This window comes from Sinohyriopsis cumingii, chromosome 8, assembly GCF_028554795.1.
Source record: "Sinohyriopsis cumingii isolate HCF-2022 chromosome 8, ASM2855479v2, whole genome shotgun sequence".
Taxonomy (NCBI): domain Eukaryota; kingdom Metazoa; phylum Mollusca; class Bivalvia; order Unionida; family Unionidae; genus Sinohyriopsis; species Sinohyriopsis cumingii.
The window spans coordinates 9615849-9642143 of NC_142968.1; the positions used below are offsets into that span (position 1 = coordinate 9615849).

General features: G+C 35.4%; 1 protein-coding gene across 7 annotated transcripts; it reads left to right on the forward strand.

Moving 5' to 3' along the window:
• The first annotated feature begins 5555 nt into the window (after positions 1-5555).
• LOC149792954 (uncharacterized) lies at positions 5556-25481 on the forward strand. 7 transcript variants are annotated; one of them, XM_089966818.1, is made up of 3 exons: positions 5556-5592; positions 7925-8105; positions 16678-18902. In XM_089966818.1, exon 3 carries the CDS (start codon positions 16856-16858, stop codon positions 18335-18337), a length of 1482 nt encoding a protein of 493 aa, XP_089822944.1. In that variant the 5' UTR covers positions 5556-5592; positions 7925-8105; positions 16678-16855; the 3' UTR covers positions 18338-18902. The 7 variants fall into 7 exon arrangements, 6 of the variants coding, with proteins under 6 accessions (XP_089822944.1, XP_089822942.1, XP_089822946.1 ...); XM_089966816.1 differs by having other exon boundaries at positions 7925-8023; XM_089966817.1 differs by having other exon boundaries at positions 5582-5604; positions 7925-8023.
• The last annotated feature ends 814 nt before the right edge of the window (positions 25482-26295 follow it).

A 26295-nucleotide genomic window follows, 5' to 3' on the forward strand; every position in this document is an offset into this window, starting at 1 on the left:
TTTAATGACATAACAGATAATTACTTCAGTGGTTTCAGTTTCACTAATGGCCTTTTCAAACAAGCAGGAGATATCAGGATTTTTTTCCTGTTCGACGGCAAGGGTTTGTCATTTGTCACCCTGATTAGAATAAAGAGAATGAGTAGTTGAAAGAGGATCAATGTGATAAATACCGTCTGATTGATGCAAACAAGGAGTGAAAGTGACCTCATCAAAAGCCTGGCATAATACACGTGTCAGCTAAAGGAATCCTTTTCTTATCAACATCATTCTCAAGAGCTTTCTTTGCATATCTTAGTAACTGCACAAGCTGGGTATAAATCAGGACATTCATTTTCAATAGCATCGACTTTCTGATCCAAACAAGGCTTGTCAGTTACAAGTGGATTAACCACAACCTTATCTCCAGCAAGGTCGTTGCCTAGCAATAAATGAATACCCTTAACGGGTAAAGCAATCACTGTCCCGACTATCACGGGTCCTGAGACTATGTCTGATGACAAATGTACACAATGGAGAGGAACATTAACAAAGCCGCTCTCTACTCCATAAATAAGAACACTTTCGTTAGCAGAAGACTTCTCAGATAAAAGCAAAGTACATGATAGCAAAAGACTCTGAGAAGCTCATGTGTCCCTTAAAATTGTAATAGGGATGGGATTGGCCAAATCACCCAAGAGTGATATAGAACCCTTCGACATTAATAGTTCATAATTCTCCATAATAAAATCAGACGGGGGTTTATTAAAATCAACACAATACATGACCGTGACCTTGACCTCTTAGAATAAGAACATTTGGAATATTGGAATAGGTTTATCTTGAATCTGATGCTTATTTTTCAATTTGTAGTAATCAGAAAAAAGTGTCCTTTCTTCTTGTAATAGGTACACGTAGGAAGAGACAAGGATCTTTGATCAAGCTTACCAGAAGCTTGAATTCTAGAAGTAGTGCCAGTTTGGAATTTAGTAGGGCTTGTATTAGGCTGAAATACTTTTCTGCCAGAAGACTGCTGAGTGGAAGTTTTATTTACAAAAGAAACTTTACGAGCTAAGGAATACTCGTTAGCAGCACGAGCAGCATTTTCCAAGGTTTCGACATTATGCTCATCAAGATAAGTCTTAATGTCAGTATGGACACAGTTCTTGAACTCTGCAAGTAATACAAGTTGTCTGAGACTTTCATAATCTTGATCAACTTTTTTGGCTAAAGCACCATCTATCAAATAACTGCTCTTTTTCTCTTATAAATTCGACATGAGTTTGTCCAGCTTCTTTTTATAGTTTCTGATCTTTTGCCGATAAGCCTCAAGGATTCACTCATAACCCTTTAAGATGCATTCCTTCGCCAAATCATATTCAGCCCTCTGTTGTGCTGTCAGGAATGTATATATATCTCGGGCTTTGCCAAAAGGCTCACACTGTAAAAATTGAGTCCAATGCTCCCTTGACCATTTCAAATGTTCAGCAACTTTTTCAAAAGAAGGAAAATATTTGTCTGTATCTTTTTTCAGACAACGGGGCACTAAGCTAATACACTTAGTGACATCAAAACTTGAATTTGTGGGTGAAGTGGGAATACGCTTTTCACTTGCCAGCCCCATTTCTTTTATTTTAAATTGAAATTCCCTATCTTCCTTCTCTCTCTCTCTCTCTCTCTCTCTCTCTCTCTCTCTCTCTCTCTCTCTCTCTCTCTCTCTCTTATCTAATTGAATTTGTTCATTTTGTGACTGCATTTGTTCTTTCTATAACTGAATTTGTCTTTCTTTCTCTCTTTCTTCCTTTTCTAACTGAATTTGCATTTGTTCTTTCTGTAATAACATTTATTCTTTTTCTTTCTCCAATTGCAACTGCATTTGTCTTTATTTCTTTAACTTTCTAAAGTTCAAACTTCCTTGACTCTAATTCCATCTTGTATTTTAATTTAAATTCCTTTACTTTTATGTCAGAGTCTGATACAGACTTACTGATAGAAACCAAAGCACTTTTATCCAAAACGCTCTTTTCCACCTTATACTGGACCAAAATATGTTTTATTTCTTGCTTCGTTAAGGAAGCCTTTGCCTCAGAAAGATCATATTTTCTGGCATGTTGAATCAATTTATCTTTTCTCAAAAGGTCTAATTGTTCCTGGATAGGATTTGAAAGAAAGATTTACACATTTGATGACATTGTAAAAAGAAAAGCTTGTTGAGTTCACTAAAGATTTCAAAAATGTAAAATAATACTTGGGATTTAAAACATTTAAAAAACTATGGGAACTTAAATTTTAAAAAACAAAGTTTTCTGAAATATTTTAGGCAAATTTCATATATCCCAATGACGAGCGCTCAATTTTCCTTGTTACTTTTTAGGCTCAATAAAACAGTAACAAATAAAGAGTGAAGACAACAATCTTTGTAAAATTTAACAAATAATATTTTTTCCTAGAAAAACATGGTAAATGAGAAAAAGAACCTACGGTTCTACAAATAGAATCCAAAAATAATCCAAGACTTAAAAATAAAAGTTCTAGTAATAAAATGTCCTAATGAAACTGAGTTCGAATCCCGATGAAATCTAAAATGGAAGGCGATGACGTATGCTGTGGTCAGTGTCGTACTGATGTGTAAGCAGTTCTTTGTTGAATCACAGAAAATATAATTCCAGTGTTTGAATTGTAAATTTCTATAACTGTCCTTATCCAAGAATTAATTTATAGCACAAGAATTTCCAGGAAAAAAATCTCCTGGAATCCAAATAATTTGAAGAAAAATTAAAAAATTCAACTCAAACTGCTCACAACAAAACACCGCTCCGGTGGCCTAGTGGTTAGAGCGTCCGCCTCGGATGCGGGAGGTCGTGGGTTCGATTCCCGGCCGAGTCATACCAAAGATTTACAAAAATGGTACTAACAGCTGCCTCGCTTGGCGCTCAGCATTAAGAGGTTAGTGTTAGGACTGGTCGGCCCGGTGTCAGGATAATGTGACTGGGTGAGATATCATGCCACATGTCTGCGGCATGATGCCCCAGTGCTAGACATCACTAAAAACTGCCACACTGCAGACATGCGATATGACTGAAAAACTGTTAAAGCTATGTTAAAAATCCAAATCACACACACACACACACACACACACACAACAACAACAACAACAACAACAACACACCTCTAAGTGTCAATGGTTTAAAGCCCGACTGACTAAATTCTCTATAGGAAACAGTCATACACTAATTTAAGAGCAAAACAGAAATCCGTATGAGGGTAACATGATCATGTTTCTAGAACAACATAGAAGCTTTTTACATGCCTTAAATCACCTACTCCCAATATGGCCTTGACTAAAACCAATAATTTTTTCTCTGGGAAAGAATTAGCCCCCCACCCCCACCCGCATTGCATGTGCTGCAAAATTGTTGTAGCCTATATACGAAAATTAACAAGCCCGTCAAGTTTTGCCCCCACCCCAAAAAATTTAAATGACGTCCCTGCTACTACTATCTCTCTAATATGTTATTCAGCCCGAGTCAGCGCGTCGATATTTGCATGAATCAAGTTTTGTCCCCCCCCCCACCCCCGAAAAAAGTTGAAATGACGTCCCTGGTCGACATGTATAGTCTATCTTCTGTTGAAAAATGGAGTTTAACCCAACAACAACAACTGTTTCAGTACAGACCATTTCTTCACGCTATAATATTACAAAACTCAATTTTAAACATGGCGGTTTAATGTTAATTTCCCTTTATACCTAAACTTTTGACCCAGATTAACAATACCACCCCCACTCGTCCACGCACACGCACACGTGCTTTTACCCTGAAGTTGACAATGGTCGTATTTTCTTCACATATTATTTACTAAATAAATTTTATGTAAAAAGTTATTGATGAGTACGACATCTTACTGTACTGTTATTGTTGAATTTTTATCTCTCGAGTAAACTCTCAAACATGTAATCTAATTTATCTCCATTCTAACCTTTGAAAATTTTGACAGTATTATTGAACGTAAATATTTAATTTTAATTACATTTTAAATGCTTTAAAGGCTTGTCTTTTTAATAAAAAAATTGAATATATTAACACACACATTATAACCAAGGATCGCAAAGTCAACATTACAATTCGTATTCTAGAATTGTACTAAGTTCGGTAAACTGGACAATGACAGCAAAAGTGCCTTTTATATGTGGCAATGATTAAACATGTGTTGCAAATTAATGGTTATAGGATGTCACTAATATTGCTTGCAATTAAATTAATTAAGGGTGTGTTAATTAAGCACGGGACTAAATAGACGGTGATAATATGATTAGACAGTTATAGCAGCAATGATTCCTTTAAGTCTGGGGAAGATTTTCGTCAACATCCTCAAAGTCGTTCAGCCGAGACAACGCCAAAATTTACGTTACGTTATCATGTTTTATTACAAGGTCTACAAGATTAGCGGAATATAAACGTACGATATTGACACATGATATTGTATTAAATTAAATCGTCACATTGAGAGTGACCCCGTTTCATTTTTTTTTAAATATAGTTTATGAATGTTATTACACAAGTATTACTAGTATAATACACAAGCTCGGCATTAGAATGTACGGGGACCAAGGCAGCATGCGGGGCTCAAGACAGCAAGCAATGAGCGCAGGGACTAAAGCAAAACAATTGCATTGCGGAGATGCGCGGGGCCCAAGGCGATTGCCTCGTTCGCCTTGACCTGGGGCCGGGCCTGATAATACACAAGAATAAAGTTTACTTAAATCTAGCAAGAGCATTAACATACTCAAATGTATATATGAAGACAACCTTTTTACTGCATGGACCCAGTTTTCACGACTTTTTTCAGCTTTAGTAGTTGTATTATTTCTCTATAAACTAACTTTTTTGGACAAAAGTGAATTGGCTGCTATAAAAAAAAATCACGTTTAAATCGTCGGTATAGGATAAATAGGCTAAGATTATTTTATTTGATCTGCATACAGAACAATGCCATTAACTCACATAAAATCGGGATTCTACTTCTTTAAATGAAGTTTTGAACTGATCTGTGTACTTTAGAAACATGGAAAAATATCAAAATGTAAATTGTTTCATTTTCATACAGGTGAAAAGGTTTAAACTTGAGAAATAAGCCAATAGCTACAGACTTCTAATGTAAATTGAAAATGTCACATTTAATCTTAAGACATAGCTTAATAATAGTTCACATATCCCGAATCAGCCTGTAATTTGGTCCAAAATCAGCCTGACATTTGGTCCCAATCAACGCATAATTTAGTCTGAATCAGCCTGACATTTGGTTCCAATCAACGCATAATTTAGTCTGAATCAGCCTGACATTTGGTTCCAATCAACGCATAATTTAGTCTGAATCAGCCTGACATTTGGTCCCAATCAATGCATAATTTAGTCTGAATCAGCCTGACACTTGGTCACAATCAACGCATAATTTAGTCTGAATCAGCCGCAGTCTGAAACAGCCAGACGTTTGGTCGCAGTCAGTCCGTAACTGGATCCGAATCATCCGCGGTCGGAATCAGCCCGCAACCATGTTTGTTCAGTAGTCTAGCTTTTCCGGAAACGTAACAAAGCGGATGGACTTTTTTTCTTTGTGAGTGGTTTGGTATGAGCTGCTTCAAATTGTTATGTTCTTTTTAGGTCATTGTTGCGAAATGTATTGTTCCTGCTTAATGCAAAATGTAGTATGCTATGAAATTACAGTTAATGATTAAAGCAATAACTCTATTTCGTTGGCAAACAAAGGGGTCATCTTTACGTAACCTATTTTCGTGTGGGAGGAGGAGTGGGTCATCTTATACTATTCGCACACCCTCCCATTTGTTTGTACACCCCTACCGATTTTAGAAACGAAAATCACCAAGGATATCAAAAATGCAAAAATTTGTTTCGTTCATAACGTTATAATTTCTAAACTGATTTTCACAAGGGGATCCCTAATTGTCAACCTAATGGCGTTTCAATCCAGACGGTAAAGCTCTTGATGTAAACAAGCAAACATACTGCTAGCTACGATGTCGTAGCCTCAACTTGATTTGTTGTGGTTGAGGCTACGAACTGATCCCATATCATGTAATGGAGCAAAACAAAAAAATCATCACTAAAGTCCGAAAAAGAAACAGTGTAGAAATCGACTACATAAGTATAATCATGTTGTGAAAGAAGTTTGGCTTATTTTGAATTTATTAAGCCCTTACACAATAAAATAAATTGGCATGGTTACACTAACCTTACCATGTTCGCCATGACAGATAATGCGAGACTCGCACCGTGACCCCTTTTCTATGTAAGGCTTGCCAGACCATATTTGGATATTCTACACTATGTTATTATCAATCAAGTGGCGAATAATCGCTTCTTGGTGGAATTTCAAAGTTGCCGATAAGCTGTATTTACTTTTAATGCGCAGAGTTTCTGACTCAAACCACGCCAAAATTTTTACTACGATTTGTTTACGTTTCCAAAAAAGGCCTCAATGTCCTAATCTGGCACACAAACAAACGAGGCTAAGAATGGAAGTAATCATTATTTTAACTAATATAGCAGACGATTTAAACGAAAATATCGGATAAAAAAGGTAAACGAGATTTTACAACTATTTCTAAAATTATTTTCCATATTTCCAGTATTAAATAAGAGGTCTACTCAATTTATTGGATTATATACAAGGAATATGTTCATATTGTTATTATTGGGCTAAAAGAGCGCCAGGTGTGAATCACACCCGGCTTGCTCCATTGACAAATATATGCTTATGTTAGTACCCAGTCCACGAGGTAGGAGTAAGGGTACTAATATTAGTACTAACATACTGCTTACTGTCCATTTCTGGTTTTTCTAGAAGTCCATTTCAGTAAAAACTCAGCTGTGACCAATATTTACAATGTCTTGTTTGAATCTTTTGAAAACAAATTGAATAATATAAAAAACCAGGAGCTCCTGTATTTATGTGTGCAAAGAGATATTGATCCAAAATGTACGGAATTATTGAGATTATCAAAGACCATGAACTACATAACATCTGTTGCTTGAAATACACAGACTTGCCCAATCAAATATGGTGACTTGCTACTAAAGAAACTCACGTTTGGTTAAAAACTCGAACAAATTTACAGTGTTTGGAAAGCCTGGCAACAATCAGGTTAGAAAGTATAAATCAATAAATTACATGACTAAGTTTTCTGTATTTTTTTATATTCTTGATGACTTTAAATCAGTAGGGGTGGGGATGCAAGCAAATGGGAATGCATGTGAATACTATATTATTTTGGACCAACAAGTTTCTATGACTTTTAATTTTTTTAAATTTACATTACTGGGTTGTGGGAACAGCAGCTTCAGTGGTAGACTGTAATCCTTTAGAAATTCAGGATCTGGGCAGTGAGTAAGTAATTATAAATGAGCTGATTGAATTATAGCAAAACAAAATTTGTCTTTTGATATAAAATGTACTCAGATTAAAACGGGTGCAATTGTTGACTGACCTTTACATACAGTTAGTTTTATCTGACCTTTCAAACCCCATGTTAGATATATGGACAGTTGTGTGGAAGGTGCATCCCCCTGTTGAAACTATTAACTGAAATCATGCTGTAGTGGCATTGCTTTATTTGGTGATTGCCATAATTATGCAGCTTTGCATGTAATGTTTTGAACTTAATATCCAGATATTAAATAGTTTTCTGTCTGAAAGGACAATTTGTATACAAATGAAAATTATGAATTTTATCTTGAAAATTAATACAATTATTCTCATTGTATTAGTGCACCTGGTAAATTCATTACTGGTGGTCAGGTAGGTAAACTAGGTTGCACTGTTTGCCCTTACAGAAGACTTGAATGAATCATGTTTCAATGATTTCTTTCATAAATTTAGTTACTTGTTTTTGTGTTTGGCATTTGTTTGTAACACTTTGTCATTCCAGGGTCTGAAAAAGAGACCAAGAATATTGGGGCCTGACTAGGGCAAGTACTGACCTTATCATGATGGCAAATCTTCAACTAAAGTGATTTATCTTGTGACGGTAATTCATACATAACTTGCTGGAAAATTCCAGACCTGAAAGTTTACCCTTGATCCGATTGGACAGATTTTGGAAGGCCAAAGTAAAAACCTTTATCAAAGCTTTTACTTTTGGTTAAGTTTTAATATTCCTCAAAGGAATTGCTACTGGGAATCTTGTTGATGCACACATTATGGTCAACAAGTATTGGTTACCTGACTTTGTCTTAGGTAAGGGACAAACACAATCTCCCATTATTCTGCTAAATGGTTTGTCCAATGCAGGAATAGGTTGCAGATGAGCCTTCGATATCTTCTGATTGGGTTTTCCTACCATTTGACAAGTATGACCAGATCTGCAGCATTTGCAAACATCACTTTTAATTTTTGGCCAATAGAAGTGATTCAAGATTTTGTGATAAGTCTTATTAATCCCTAAATGACCAGGCAAAGGAGTTTCATGGGCCAGACTAAGAATTTCCTGTCTGTAGGATTATGATACTTCAATTTGATAGTTCATTGACCACTCATCACCAGCAGGTACCTCAGGAGGTCTCCATTTTCTCATAAGAATCCCATTTTTAATGAAATAATAGGCAGGTACTTGAGTGGCTTCAGTTTCACTAATGGCCTTTTGAAAAAAACAGGAGATCTCATGGTCTTTTTCCTGTTCGACGACTAGTGATTGTCATTTGTCACCCTGATTAGAGTAAAGAGAACAAGTAGTTAACAGGATAACTGTGATCAATACCTTTTGATTGATCCAAACAAGAAGCAAAAGCGACCTCATCAAAAGCCTGAGGAATACATGTGTCAGCTAAAGGAATACTTTCCTGATCAACATCATCCTCAAGAGCTTTCTTTGCCATAGCTCTAGTAACTGCACAAGCTGGGTATATTCAGGGAATTCTTTTTCAATAGGATTGACTTTCTGATCCAATCAAGGCTTGTCATTTACAAGTGGATTAACCACAACCTTATCTCCAGCTAGGTAAAAAAGCAATAAAGTTTTCTGAGATATTTTAGCCAAAATTCTTATATCCCAAGGACGAATCCCCAATTTTCTGTTATGAGTCTAGGCTCTTACAAAAAGTAATAGAAAAGAGTGAAAACAACAAGCTATGTAAAATGTAATAAATAATTTATTTACCTAGAATGTCAAGTTAAAAATGAATAAAAACTTACGGATTTACAAATCAAATCCAAAAATAATCCAAAGAATTAGAAAAATAGAAGTCCTTGTAATAAAAAGTCCAGAATGAAACTGAGTCCAAATCCCGTGGAAATCCAACATGAAAGATGATGATGTATGTTGTAACCTGCAAAGTGCTGTATTGTCAATAGTTTTGTGTTGAATCACAGAAAATAGTATTCCAGTATTGAATTTCATATAAATTTCAGTGAATGTTTTTGTCCAAGAATTTTGTAGGAGCACATATGTATTTCCAGGGAAAAGAATCACTTGAAATTCAATAAAATAAAATCTCAGCTCAAACTGGTTTGGTATGCTTGGAGCCTGAATGATTCATTTATGATAACATCAGTTATAAGACTAACTAAAACGCAAAAGAGATGTCATACATTAGGGTTTTCAAGGGAGTGGTGTAGGATTTCTGTTGTCTAAACTCTGTCATACAATTGGGTTTTCAAGGTAGGATTAGTGTAGTAGGATTTCTGTGTTCTAAACTCTATGTCTTACTTTAGGGTTTTCATGGGAGTGGTGTAATAGGATTGTGGCTACTTTTTTGCTGTGGTCTAAACTCAGTGTCATATGTTAGGGTTTTCAAGGGAGTGGTATAGTATGATTGCTGTGGTCTAAACTCAATGTCATACATTAGGGTTTTCAAGGGAGTAGTATAGTAGTATTGCTGTGGTCTAAACTCTATGTCATACATTAGGTTTTTCAAGGGAGTGGTATAGTAGGATTGCTGTTGTCTAAACTCTGTGTCATACATTAGGGTTTACAAAGGAGTGGTGTAGTAGGATTGCTGTGGTCTAAACTCTATGTCATACATTAGGTTTTTCAAGGGAGTGGTATAGTAGGATTGCTGTTGTCTAAACTCTGTGTCATGCATTAGGGTTTCCAATGGAGTGGTGTAGTAGGATTGCTGTGGTCTAAGCTCATTGTCATACATTAGGTTTTTCAAGGGAGTGGTATAGTAGGATTGCTGTTGTCTAAACTCTGTGTCATACATTAGGGTTTACAAAGGAGTGGTGTAGTAGGATTGCTGTGGTCTAAACTCTATGTCATACATTAGGTTTTTCAAGGGAGTGGTATAGTAGGATTGCTGTTGTCTAAACTCTGTGTCATGCATTAGGGTTCCAATGGAGTGGTGTAGTAGGATTGCTGTGGTCTAAACTCTATGTCATACATTAGGTTTTTCAAGGGAGTGGTATAGTAGGATTGCTGTTGTCTAAACTCTGTGTCATGCATTAGGGTTTCCAATGGAGTGGTGTAGTAGGATTGCTGTGGTCTAAACTCTATGTCATACATTAGGTTTTTCAAGGGAGTGGTATAGTAGGATTGCTGTTGTCTAAACTCTGTGTCATACATTAGGGTTTACAAAGGAGTGGTATAGTAGGATTGCTGTGGTCTAAGTTCAATGTCATACATTAGGTTTTTCAAGGGAGTGGTGTAGTAGGATTGCTGTGTTCTAAACTCTATGTCATACATTAGGTTTTTCAAGGAATTAGTGTAGTAGGTTTGCTGTGTTCTAAACTCTATGTCATACATTAGGTGTTTCAAGAGAGTGGTATAGTAGGATTGTGGCTGCTTTCCAGCACACAGTTCAGATATACTTATGGTTTAGTTTTGTAAAAGAGTTGTTGTTATTGTTGTAGGGTTTAATGCCATTATGATAGGCTATACATGGCGGCCAGTATTAATGGTTGAGGAAGAACCCAGGAAAACCCCGGCAAGAACCACCGACCCATGAGAAGCTACTGGCAAGCTTTCTCACGTACCCACATTGGCTGAATCCAAGACACGAACCGGCGCAGACAGAGGTGAGATGGCATTGATCCGTAATGGAGAGCGCTTTAGACCACTTGGCCACTCAAGGCCTCTTGTAAAAGGGTACTGTGCATTATCAACATTTTCAGTTTAGTGATTTAAGGGAGTGAACTGTATTGCTTACATTTATTTTAAAGTTATGTCATGTGAAGATCACATTGCTTATGATGCAGCTGCTAATGACTACACAGACAGCCATTTTCAGATTTCTTAAAATGTAACAAGATAGTAAAATTTAGTAAGTGACGTTTCATCAGTACCATTTTATTCAGGGGCCCCGAGTGGCCAAGTGGTCTAAAGCGCTCTCCGTCACGGATCACTGCCATCTCACCTCTGTCTGCATGGGTTTGAGTCTTGGGCTTGGCCAATGTGGATGTGTGAGAAAGCTTGCTGGTAGCTTCTCGTGGGTCGGTGGTTCTCTCCGGGGGTTTTGCCAGGTTCTTCCTTCACCATTAATACTGGCCACCATGTATAGCCTTTCTTGTGCTGAAAAATGGCATTTAACCCTATAATAACAACCATTTTATTCTGTGAATTTTAGATTAACCTTTGAGTAGATGGAACTGTGAGTATTGCCCAAACAGTATATTTGATAATCTGTCACGGTCAACAATGATTTTGACTTGGATGGCTTTCAGTTTTTCCATGCTTCTGGTGTAGCTTCCATTCTCTTTTATAAAATAAATATTTACCAAATATAGTTGGTGTTACTTGTAGTATTAGCACACATTATGGTCTTATTAGAATTAGTTACAAAGTATAGATCCACTAGCCTTTAATTCAGTTTTTATATAAAGGGTGGCAAATCAAATTCAGCTAAAAGATTAGCCCTGATGATAGTTATCTACCCTGGATATTAATGGAACAATATCCAGAAATGCTTGAAACAATTGTAGAAAATATGTTTACAAGGAAACCACAGTTGATACACATTTTTGTGTCATATTACGAAAATAAAGTTGAATCCTTTTGAATAAGTTGGTGCTGTTTGGTAGATTAATTGTCTTGTACATGTAGATCTGCATTTTAAAGGTTTCGTCTTTTCGGGTTTTGATAGAGTTATAATCTTTATGCAATTAATGTTACATTCTGACACAGCAGATTCCTGTAACCAAAATAGATAAGGAACAACACAAGATGTTCTGATGAAATTTGGAACATAAATTCACTCACATATACATGGAATGTGTCTTTTAGGAGCTTTGGAGTCTGCATCTTTCTGGATAGAATGTATGGCCCCTGACAATTGACTTGATATGTTCACATGGGATGTTGCTTGCAACCAGCATAGATCTTCAACTCTTAGAACCATTGGACATAACTGAATGTCGTTTGCTATTTGTATTCACTATGACATATAGATGTGCCTTTCATGGTGTCAGTTTTTCAGGTCCAAATTTGACAGAGTTGATGCCATCATTATTTCATCTTCACAACAGAAGATCCTTGTACCCAACATAGTTCATGAACCATGCAAAATATTCTAATTCAATTTGATATGTACATGTATATTGTCTCATGGAATTACATGTGCCATTTGTGGGTGTTGCCTTGACAACTACATTTTGGATAGAGTTATGGCCGATAACAATTAACATCAGATCTTTTCATAGGATATTGTTGTAACTGGCATAGCTTGGGAACCACTTTAGATATTCCAATTGAACACTGTCGCATAGACATGCATCATTGCATGTGCCTTTTATCAGGTTGGTCTCATAGACTTGCTCGTGCCTTGTATCGTCTTAGTCTAATTTAGCAGAGTTATGTTTATCTGATTGATCATCCTGATTTTGGTTTCTGCAAACTAATTTTACTAAAATTTGTTGGATTTAAACCAGATTTGGCATATTGCCTCAGATTGAAAGAATCCTGTAGTTTCATTTTGAAGACTTAAGGGTTAGGGTTAGATTTGCTCATCCTCCTGAATTGGATTTCCACTGCATGATTTTTTATTAAGGGTTGGTGTTATATTTTTCCATTTTCCTAAATTAGCTTTCCACATCATGACTTTATTTAGGGTTATGGTTAATTTGCCCATTTTCCTAAATTGGCTTTCCATGGCTTGACTTTTAAGGGTTAGGGTTAATTTGCCCATTTTCCTAAATTAGCTTTCTGTGGCTTGACTTTATTAATAGTTAGTGGTTGGATATAAAGGCAAAATTGTTGCACACATTTATATTAATGCATCATTGATTAAGTTGGGGTTTCCAGCATTTCATGTCATCGTTTAGAAGAATTACAGCTTGTGATTGCCTATCTTCACACCATGCTTTTTTTTTCTTTCAGTACAAAAGGTTCTTTGTTTAAAAGACCCACTGAGCAAATTGTAGAGAGTTTCAAGTTTTGCTAGCAGTTTTGGTTTTGTGATGCTTTTATTGTTACCAGTTTTAAGTTATTTTTAAAAAGTTTCATTATGATTTTAGTTTTTAAAAAAATGCTTAAACTACAATAATGTGTTACTTTTGGATTATGCTTGCTGTACAGTGTTTATTTGTTTCTTGATTGTGCAAAGTAGATAGTTTTGATAGAAGATAAAATAAACATTGCATTGTAAAGAATTCTTCTGTTACGTGTTTAGGCTCGAATAAACAGTAGCACAGAAAGAGTGAAAAGAACAAGCTTTTTAAAATTTAACAAATAATTTATTTTCCTGGAAAATTTTGTAAAAAATGCAAAATAGAGAAGAACTTACGGTTTCAAGAATCAAATCCAAAAATAATCTAAGAATTATCCATGAATTAAATTGCAAAAGTCCTAGCAATAAATGTTCTAACAATTTCAAGTTCGAATCCTGATGGAAAATCCAAGATGGGCGATGATGACTTGCGCTGTAGTCAGTACTGTGCTTATCTACAGTTCTTTGTAGAAATACAGATAATGGCGCTTCAGTGTTGGAAATCCAAATTAAATTTGTAAGCAATGTCTTTTCAAAATTTCTGTGTGAGCACTCCTCAAAATATTTCCAGAGAATAAAGAATTAATCCTTTTGAAATCCAAATGATCTGAAGATAATTAACTCAAAATCTGGCAACAACAAAGAAAACAACTTAATACCAAGTGTAAAAGCCCAAAAATTGAGAAATCTGTCTCTTTACATCTCTATTAAAACTAACAAATGCGTAGTTATGGAAAAACCAGAATTGCAAAATCAAAGGGGGGTCACGTGATCATGTTTATTTCACATACATAGAATATAGCCTTGATTAGACCAATAATTTTCTCTAAGAAATAAAATAATTTAAAAAACGTTGTTTACATCTTAAATGTAATTCCATCATGACCTTGGAAACAACCAATCAGTTTAAAATAAAATAGAACTTTGTTTACTAATTTTGAATCAAGGTCAGCATCCAGGCCAACACCTGGTGTTTATGAAAAGAATTCAGGTCAACCATTTTTCTGGAAAAATGTCATCTCCAGTGAATAAATTTACATTATAATAGCATATAATAGAATAAAAAATTTAAAACTGACAAACAATTAAATAAATATATATTAAATCAGATATACGTAACACTTCTATATGTAACATTGAAAATACTGCACAGAATTCAGAATGAGCATTAGTTCTCTATAGCAAGTGGTGCAGACCTTCAATTTATCATATAAAATCAAATATATTTTTTCATGCAATGTATTACACTCTTTAAAAGTAATAGGTGTGTTTACATTCTGTATAAATGGAAATGTTTTAGATTCTAAAGAAAAGCAAAAATAATATTTAAGAATGTAAACAATCTTTATGTTGCAATATAACTTTTTTCTCATCATTTACATAAAATCTAAAATCACACTAATCAAACTTTAAGGAAATGTACATAATGTAGTAATCAGAAGATAATATCACTATAAGGTATACACTATATGGCTCCCATGTACAGCATTATAATATGGTGTTGTACTCTTTACATCATTATAATATGGTGTTGTACTCTTTACAGCATTATAATACGGTGGTGTACTCTATACAGCATTATAATATGGTGTTGTGCTCTTTACATCATTATAATATGGTGGTGTACTCTTTACAGCATTATAATATGGTGGTGTACTCTATACATCATTATAATATGGTGGTGTACTCTTTACATCATTATAATATGGTGGTGTACTCTTTACAGCATTATAATATGGTGGTGTACTCTATACAGCATTACAATATGGTGGTGTACTCCCATGTACAGCATTATAATATGGTGTTGTACTCTTTACAGCATTATAATATGGTGGTGTACTCTTTACATCATTATAATATGGTGTTGTACTCTATACAGCATTATAATATGGTGTTGTACTCTTTACAGCATTATAATGTGGTGGTGTACTCTATACAGCATTATAATGTGGTGGTGTACTCTTTACAGCATTATAATATGGTGGTGTACTCTTTACATCATTATAATGTGGTGTACTCTTTACAGCATTATAATATGGTGGTGTACTCTTTACAGCATTATAATAGGGTGGTGTACTCTATACAGCATTATAATGTGGTGGTGTACTCTTTACAGCATTATAATATGGTGGTGTACTCTTTACATCATTATAATATGGTGGTGTACTCTTTACAGCATTATAATATGGTGGTGTACTCTTTACAGCATTATAATAGGGTGGTGTACTCTATACAGCATTATATTATGGTGTTGTACTCTTTACAGCATTATAATATGGTGTTGTACTCCCATGTACAACATTATAATATGGTGGTGTACTCTGTACAGCATTATAATATGGTGGTGTACTCAGTACAGCATTATAATGTGGTGTACTCTGTACAGCATTATAATGGGATGGTGTACTTGGTATAGCATTATATATGGGTGGTATACTCTGTACAGCATTATAATTATGGTGTACTCTGTACAGCATTATAATGGGGTGGTGTACTCGGTATAGCATTATAATTGGGTGGTATACTCTGTAGAGCATTGTAATTATGATGGTGTACTCTATACAGCGTTATAATGTGTTGGTGTACTTGGTATAGCATTATAATGGGGTGGTGTACTCTTTAGAGCATTGTAATTATGATGGTGTACTCTGTACAGCATTATAATGGGGTGGTGTACTCAGTATAGCATTATAATGGGGTGGTGTACTCTGTACAGCATTATCATGGGGTGGTGTACTCAGTACATCATTATAATGGGGTGATGTACTTGGTATAGCATTATAATGGGGTGGTATACTCTATACAGTAGTATGATGAGGGAATACTGTTTGTATAGTGTACATCATTATAATCTGGTCACTCTATAAAGCAGTACAGCTCTCCCCCATTATTATGTACCTCATTATAATGCAATTCTGCACATAACACTGGACCCTTTGCCCAAAATCTTTCCAGTTTGTAACAATATGGAAAGAAAACAAGGTGATGCTTTTTCTCTTATCTCCATTTCATTTCCAAAAACCATTTTTTTTTTAAAATTGATAGTGCCTGATATAACACCTTTCAGTATATTATATTAAAAGCATTATAATGAGTGTTTTATTTTTGACTAACTGTGAATTACAGTTAACTGATTTTTTAAACATGTATGATTTATGACTTTTTTGTTACTGTTTATAAAAGTCAGTAATCAATTATAAATGATTACAATTGCTAAAAAGTATTTTTGTATTGAGATAAAAGAACGTTGCTTTTTCTATTTCAGATTGCATGATTTCAGATTGCATGATTAGCCAGAGGGTCTCTCCAAAGATAGCTGCTGTTTTGGGTGATACTCTGTATTCCGGAAATAAATAATGAGTTAGTGATAATTGAATATACAGTTGCTGTGAGGAAGAAGTAGTATAAAATCCAGACCAAAACTGAAATAAAAAAACAACAGCATGGATGAAGAGGAATTATTGCCTGATAGTTCATCTAGTGGAGATGGAGACAGGGAATCATCTTTTCATATGAATTTTCAGGAATGTCCACAGAGTTTTTCCTTTAGAAATGATGATGTAGCATCATCTGCTATATTGACAAGAAAAGAGAAGGATTTAGAATTGGCAAAGAGATCGTCCAGTGAAGAAGAAAGCATGGAACATACTGAGAATTTCTTAATGCAAGAGAATGATGATGACCAATATATTAAGGTGGATACAAAATCCACAGACTATGGTGATTATCTTTCAGAACGCAACGATTCTGACATAATGGAAAGTGATGGAGATGACAGTGAGAGTTCCAATGAAATACACAAAGATGGTAATGATTCTTTGTCTGGGGGGAATAATGGTACTGATACGTCCAAAAGTGATGTTGATTCTGATGAGATTGGAGACAACTCAGATGAGGATGACAAGAATGAGCAACCATACCAGTGTAAAGTTTGTGGCATTATTCTTGCCTCAAAGTCTCTGTTGAAAGGACATCTTGCTTTTCACAGCATTGAGCAGGCTTACAGGATATATGAAGACAGTTTGAAAAGTGATGATAGTGCAGGTGCAAGTTCCAGGTTACGTCTTGAAGGGGAACAGAAATTGAGTGAGCAGGGAAATGCATACAGATGTGAAATCTGTGGCAAAGAGTTCTTGCAGAGAAGGAGTTTTAAAGTACATATGAAGTGGCATACTGGTGACCTTCCGTACAAATGTGAGATGTGTGGAAAGGGATTTAGCTCAAGTACAAGTTTCAGAGCGCATGTCAAAAGTCATGATATCAAAACATTTAAGTGTAAATTTTGTGATCAGTCTTTCAAAACTGAGAAAACTTATCAGGTACATTGCCGTACACACACTGAAGAATCCTCATTTAAATGTGAAGTATGTGAGAAAACATTTTCTAATGAGAGAAAATTGACTGTGCATAAAGCAACTCATAGCGATAGTCGACCATTCAAATGTGATGTGTGTGAGAAGACCTTCAGTATGAGACAATATTTGTGGCTTCACAAGAAAATTCACCTCAAAGAAAAACAGTACAAGTGTAATATTTGTGGAAAAGCATTTGCACACAGTGGTTCTCGATCAGCACACATGAGATTGCATACCGGGGAATTACCTTTCGAGTGCAGAATTTGTGCACGACTTTTCCGATCTCGAAGCAACATGAATAAACATTTGTTGACACACAGTGAAGAAAAATCTTTCAAATGTGAACATTGCAATAAGACCTTTCAACAGCAAAAGTCCCTAACCATTCATAAGAGACTTCATTTTGACTCAGGTGAAAAACAGCATGAATGTGAAATGTGCGGCAAAAAGTTCCGGGAGAAGAGCTACATGAGACGTCACATTAAGTTAATGCATCCTGATGAAACCATGCCCAGTCAAGAGCAATCTATGAAATTTTCTCAACTGTTTAAGCTAAATAGTCTTAAATAGTCATTTTTTTAAAAGTCACTTTACCTCAAAATATCTTCTAGAGAATAAGAGGAAAGGGCTTACTGTCCTTTTCGGGTTTCGTGAAAAGACTGTTTTCAGTGAATGGGGTGAGAGTCTTAGAACTACACATACATAAAAGGTAAAACCTGTTTCATCTGCATCCACTATTTCCAGTATCTTGTTTTAATATTTCTGAAAAAAATAAAATGGCAAGTGCCATAACTCTTAGGAACATGGATTCAAAGGGATGTAACTCCCAAAGTTACAGAATTAATTGGAACTTGTTGCAGACAGTGTACTGCATCACTCCTGTTGTCTGCAAAACAGGCTTGCATGTTCAAATATGGATGCCTCATTAGAAAAGATAATCTTGTTTGGTTTGAAATGCAAACATGACAGCATTAGGGACCCGTGATGACAATCAGGTCAGAAATTATAAATTGATGAATAAAATTACCAACTTTTGTGGATTTTTATATCATTGAGGCTTTTCATTCTTAAACCAGTGAGGGTTGGTATGAACTGCTGTAGAAGTAGGTGAATAATACAGTGTTAAAAAATTGCACTCTTGTGTTTTTTAATCAGTATGTTTTAACACAGTAAGGCAGTCAATATTTTTCCAAAACTTAACCAATTTTACACAAGGTATACAAAAATATTATATACAGTGGTCCCCTCATGAATGGCCTGACCAGTGGCCATCCACTTTTTACAACCATAATCCCTTGACACAAACGAGTTTGTGTTCAAAAGTACTTCTCAAGAAAGGCCACCCCTCTAGCATGCTCAGCGGACAGCTTATTAGTACAAAAATGTAATTTTTACCTCTCATAAGTGGCCACATTTTATTATTTATATGTGCCCAGAACCAATATTTAATTCATTCGGTGAGAAAAGTAATCTGATCATCTTTCCTAATGTCTGTTTCTGGATGTCAGGTTTTCGTTACTCAAAGAAATGATGTGTAAAGTACATGTACCACTAAGGTTAATATTATTAATGCCGACGTTTAGAGGTAATGGGGTCAACGATGTTATGAAACGACTGGACATACTTGTCAAGATCAGAACATGGTCAGCACTTGCTAAATATTGATTTTATGGATTAATGCACACAGAGAAATTAACTTGGAACAAAATAGGGTACCAACAAAGACCATAAAATCAAGTGAGAGTACATGTATCACGTCCTTGATAAATGAGGAATTTTGTTTACAAAAGTTTCATATGCATAATTAAATTGCAGTACTGTACACTTAGCAACATAGGAATAAATTGTTACAAATCCTGAACTGCAGAAGGAAAAGTAAATGTTATTTGACTTGTCCCACTTGGCCAATACATTTTATTTAGAGAAGACTCAAATAACCAAGAGCGTAAAAATAAGGAGAATATTCTGTAGCAGTGGTAAGTGGAGTAAATGGAAAGAGAATTATTTTAAGGATGAAACAGTCTATGTACCTAGATTTAAATAATGTTTTTGAATGGTTTTGGACTGCGCATGCCAACAATACCCAACTAAGAATAAGAACTATTAATTTAAGTTACCTTGAAAAAAGTCTGTTTTTAAGACAAGAAGAACATTTTAATAATTAATGCTGCTTTTAAATGAAGATATTAACTGCTTTAAGTTATATGTAGAGTTCTTACTATATACACATACATATACATACACATACATCTCATAAATATAGTCCCCCTCTGAAAAGGCCACCCATCTTATATGGCCCCTTTCCCATGCAGAAGAGGTGGCCATATAAGAGGGGGACCACTGTATTGCTATTGTTGACATAAAAGACATGCTTTACAAAAGTTAAGAATTGTGATCTGTGACTGATACTGCAAAGGTACATATTAATCTGAGACTGATGCTGCCATGGAACACATTAATCTGAGACTGATGCTGCCAAGGTACACATTAATCTGAGACTGATGCTGCCAAGGTACATATTAATCTGAGACTGATGCTGCAATGGTCCACATTAATCTGAGACTGATGCTGCCAAGGCACACATTAATCTGAGACTGATGCTGCCAAGGTACAAATTAATCTGAGGCTGATGCTGCCAAGGCACACATTAATCTGAGACTGATGCTGCTAAGGCACACATTAATTTGAGACTGATGCTGCCAAGGTACACATTAATCTGAGACTAATGCTGCAAAGGCAGGCATTAATTTTATCTAAAAATATTCTAAAGAACTCTTAAACCTTGATTACTTTCAGTTCCTGTAACTGCAGTTCCAGACTCCATGGAGCTTAAAAACCTCTTGCTGAATCTTTCAACCTGACGTAATTTTTGTTTTATTTTTCTTTATTTTCAGGTTTTGATGGTAATAATATGTCCTGCCATGAGACCTGCTCATATCAACATGATATGATATGTAATTAACATAATTTTCACCTTTCCTGTGTTTTTTTCAAGAATCTAAATATTTCTGTTTATGTGCAGATATTTAAAACTGTATAAAAGATTATTGTCACCTATATTTTACATGTGTAAACATTCACTGGACACCATTTCTAGAAAATGCTATTGAAGCAACAGGTCAATCATGCAGTCCTTTCGCATTAAAAATATTAGCAGCCTGGTACCCCTGTAAAGTCCCTAATGAACTCCACTGAATCTAACATGAAACCCAGATCCAGGTCAGACATTGAGAAGGCAGTATCCGGATTCAGCCTGACTGGTTGTATGTTTATAATTTGTGCATTTTTCCATAATTTCCATAATTTAAGAGTCATTCCAGTAATATGTATGATCAAATCTTAAGGGTTAGCAAGCCTGCTTCCATTTGCTTTCATCAGCTGCCAAGTAGCAAATTTATGAACATTTGTGTCCTTTTATATGTGCCTTGTTCTAACCAAAGCGATCCAGCTATCATTACTGTAACCAAAGCGATCCAGCTTGGAATCATCTGTCAGGGCAGTACTATAGCTTAATCAATCCAGTTTGTTTAGAATCATCTGTAAGGGCAGTACTATAGCTTAATCAATCCAGTTTGTTTAGAATCATCTGTCAGGGCAGTACTATAGCTTAATCAATCCAGTTTGTTTAGAATCATCCGTCTCATTAAAGTTCACTCACCAAAGCTTACTCTGATTCTTCTATCCGACACTTTAAGGAAAAGATGTCAAAGCCGAAATGAGCCATTTAAAAAAAATTATGACAAAAACTCGAATGCAGCTACTGTAAACCTTACCAGTTCACAGTAGTTGTTCAAGCGATTTACATCTGCAGCTCAAAGAACAGTTTGAAAAATGTCGACTTTCCCAGATTGAATGACAAAAAGTTGAATATCACAACTAAATAGCAATTTTCTTTTTGGTAAGCAACAGCTCTTAAAGAAACAGTTATTTTTATGATTAATTTCAGTGCAAAGTCAGTGCTTTAGCTATAAATAGCTGGGTTTGGTATTTAACTTTGTGAATACATTATGAAATAATAAATAGAAGTAGTACCATGGCCATTGATATTACATCAGTTAAACCTGTAGATGAAATAAACTCATCATGAAGAAGAGTAACATCACTTGCATGTTAAAAATTTCTCTTTTTTACCATTGTAGTATATCGTAATTTGACAGCATAGTTGATGTTGTGAGTTAAAATTACTTATGTGTAGTGTTTATTCTGACATTGTACACCTTTTTCCAGTTTGTCAGCAACAAATACAGCACCACACCCACCATACCTTCTTTTCATCATCAGTATGTATGTGTAGTAATCATACAGATTTGTTTAAATTTTGTTGTAACTAATTGAGATAAATTACCGCTCTCTCCCCACCCCCACCCCCCTCTTGCATAAGTCTGATACAGTGTAACAAGAACATGGTTAGAACAGTTTAGAGTACACACAGTAGCGTCAGTGGGTTAACACATTCTATTTTTGGCCTGGATTTGTTACTCAATTACAGTATACAGGTTGTATTAGAGCTGGCCTGTTGACTGTACAGTACACAAGCAGTACTAGAGCTGGCATGTTGACTGTGCTGTATACAACCTGTACTAGAGCTGACATGTTGGCTATATAGTGTACATGCTGTACTAGAACTGGCCTGTTGACTGTATAGCCAAAGCTGTACAAGAGCTGGTCTGTTGACTGTACAGTATACAAACTTTACTGGAGCTGGCCTGTTCACTGTACAGTATACAAACTGTACTAGAACTTGCCTGTTGACTGTACAGTATACAAACTACTGGAGCTGTGCAGTCAAGCATATACATTACTGCATGAAAATTTGTCAACACAAAATCTAGAGAAATTTTAAAATGCACATTTCACGAAGAATATTTGAATGGTAAATTAATCATTTCAGTAGAAATCGATTACAATTTGAGAAGAAAAAAATTTATGTAAATTCTTATGTAAAATAATAAATGTCATGACAGTGCGACTCGCAACAAATGACCCCATCAAAAAAAGGACCCTTACCTACTGCATCTTGACTTCTTTATGATACTGAAACAACCAGTTAAATATTGTTATTTGGTATTGAAAGACAAATAAATTTTACAAAGTTTTCTGACTTTTAAATAAAGGTATGTTGGTGTACCTAGAGGCACCATTATGACATATGTTCATGTAAAAGTCAGATCTAAGTCAAACCTACATAGACCCAGATCTGTCATCACATAATGCACTGGCAGATCATGGTCCATGCAATTTATGATTAATAAGTAGAAATAGAGACCCTTATCTACCAGTACATTAAACGACAGTAGATCAGGGTCTATGGTGTTTTTGCAATGGGACCCGACTTACAGGCAAGTGTATATAGAATGCAGAAACTTAAGTAGACAAATAAGGTTGGGTGTGGGGCCCCGAGTGGCCGAGTGGTCTAAAGCGCTCTCCATTACGGATCACTGCCATTTCACCTCTGTCTGTGTGGGTTCGAGTCTCAGATTCGTCCAATGTGGGTATGTGAGAAATTTTGCCAGTAGCTTCTTGTGGGTCGGTGGTTCTTTCCGGGGTTTTCCCGGGTTCTTCCTCCACCATTAATACTGGCGGCCATGTATAGCCTATCGTATGCTGAAAAATGGCGTTAAACCCTACAACAACAACAACAACAGCAACAACAAGGTTGGGTGTACGTGTTTACGTTTAGATTGATTGATTGATTGGATTTACTTAGCATACGCCCAGAAGGGCATTTAGATGATGTTATTAGAGTCGTATGCCATTTATTTATTTCTTTAAAGATTTAATGTTTGTGGAATTTTGATATGTTTTACTGTGATGTAAGATTTGTTTATAACTGCTGTATATATTCATTTGTAATTCAGGTACAAATGCAACTGACTCTGAACTGCTGTCGTATAATGAGCTTGCAGATCCAGGTCAATGTAGTTTTTATGATTAGTCTTAACAAACTGTGTAAAGCCAGATTGTTTGGCACATAGTGCAATGGGAGATCAGGTTCCTTGCATTTGTAGTTTGACCAGACTTACAGGCAAGTAAATACAGTTTATAGTAAAAGCATTATTTATATACAGTATGCTTATCTTATATATATTTTATGTCTGAATAAATGTGTATCATCATTTCACATGAATATATATTAGTCTTACATGAATATATATATATATATATATATATATATATATATATATATATATATATAGATATAGATATATATATAATTGTCTCACATGAATATGTATCATATCACATGAATAAGTTTTGATTCTTATCTCAGACCAGAGGTTGACATTTCTTAAACAATGTCAGATTTCAAGTCAACCTTGAAAACTTGAATTTCAAAAATGTTGTCTTTATCTTAGCAAAGTCTCTAAATTTAGTGACAAAATTCTTTGATTTATTTTGGAAAAAAAACTCCTTGAATTTATTCAAAGGTTTATAGAGCAGTGCATATGAAAAAAATATATGTTAAAAATAATAATTTATGTTTCTATAATTGTAATAAATAAAATGAGATAAGATTGGCAAGATCAAAAGACACACAAGACCAGTAACTATAAAGTGGAGTAGTGTCCTTTGGTTTTGTGGTGCAAAAGACACAAAACCAGTAGTTATAAAGTGGAGTAGTGTCCTTTGGTTTTGTGGTGCAATTATGTGGTTTTTCAAAACATTTTGGTACCTGTTACTGAAGTGATAAATATGAGAAAGTTCAATTTCCTTGAAATAAATACTTCTTAAAAACTTTTAGAAGTCCTTTGAAATATTTTGAATAAAGAACAATGGAATGTTCTACATCAATTTGTCTCTCATCTGATATTAACTAAAATCCATCATTATAATTATGTATGATAATTATGTATGATAAATTACAGTAAGAGAAAAAATCAACACATTATCATTACCTATGATATCTCGGTGTGAGAAAAAAAATCACACTAGATTTTGAACCATATCACTCTTTGATGTCAATTTCTGACAGAATACAGTATGTTTTGCTTACTTTGTTTTTTATTGGGAACAAAAAGAACTTGCTTAATAACAGCAAAAAGACCTTGCTTAATAAGAACAAATAGACCTTGCTTAAGAATAACAAAAAGACCTTGTTAAAAAGGACAAAAGGACCCTGCTTAATAAGAACAAAAATACTTTGCTTAAGACAGACAAAAGGACCCTGCTTAACAAGGACAAAAGGACCCTGCTTAAGAAGGACAAAAAAATGTACACGCCGCCAGGTATGCACCACTTAATGAACGGTAGTGGTGAAGAAATTGAAGATTGCAGAAATAATACAAAATTCCATAGGCAATAAAGGAATCGCTATTATTCAGTTATTTCCATCTGTGTTGCCACTCACTTTGCATTGTGTTAGCCAGCACAATGTCAGTTAAAGAAGTACTGAGTGTTTGTTTTAAATGTTACTGTACAGTGCTGTCATTTTTAGCCATTATATGTGAGTTGGGATGAAAGGGAGTAGAGTGAGACAGAGATAGTGAAGTTTTATAGATGTGCTTTCTGTGTTTGTGTGTTTCAACATTTTATAATAAACTAGTATTTACGCCATTAGGCATAGTTACATCTTAGAATGCAGTAATGGAACAAATAACTGGGTCAGGTCAGCAAAATTAGGTTGGTGATATGACATATAACTGGGTCAGGTCAGCAAAGTTAAGTTGGTAATACAACAGATAACAGGATAGGGTGGGTGGAATTAGGTTGATAATACAGCAGATAACAGGGTGGGGGTGGTTGTTATTAGGTTGCATATACAACAGATAAGAGGGTGGGTGGGTTTTCTTAGGTTGCTAATACAACAGATAACAGGGTGGGGTGGGTGGAATTAGGTCGCTAATACAACATAACAGGGTGGGGTGGGTGTTATTAGGTTGCTAAAACAACAGATTCCTATTAATGCATATGTGTATATAACTGTTAATTTCATTTGCCAACTGAGAGCTCTTGTACACCTCGAGTCTTTATATGTTAGACATTGTTCCAAGCCTATAAGATAAATGAGCATGTGCCCATGCTGGATAAGATGCTGGTGGCCCATGCTGGGTAAGATGCTGGTGGCCATGCTGGATACAATGCTGGTGGCCCATGCTGGATAAGATGCTGTGGCCATGCTGGATAAGATGCTGGTGGCCCATGCTGGATAAGATGCTGGTGGCCATGCTGGATACGATGCTGGCGGCCCATGCTGGATAAGATGCTGGTGGCCATGCTGGATACGATGCTGGTGGCCCATGCTGGATAAGATGCTGTGGCCATGCTGGATATGATGCTGGTGGCCATGCTGGATAAGATGCTGGTGCCTGGGAGCTAGACATTAGGTGCTATTACTAGTGTCACAGGTTCAGTTATTGCTTGGTTTTGAACAAATTAACTCTCTCACCTGTTTTATTAAACTCTTTTTCTTCTCTGTATGGTATACAGGTGTCAGTATACATGTGATTGTGTGTGTGTGCAAAATCAAGTGCCTGTGGCCTTATTCTACAGTATGTCACAAATCACCTTTCCTGTCACATATAATGCTA

Coding starts and splice junctions, on each gene's coding strand:
- LOC149792954 (XM_089966818.1), top strand. CDS start 16,856: ATGGATGAAGAGGAATTATTGCCTGATAGTTCATCTAGTGGAGATGGA.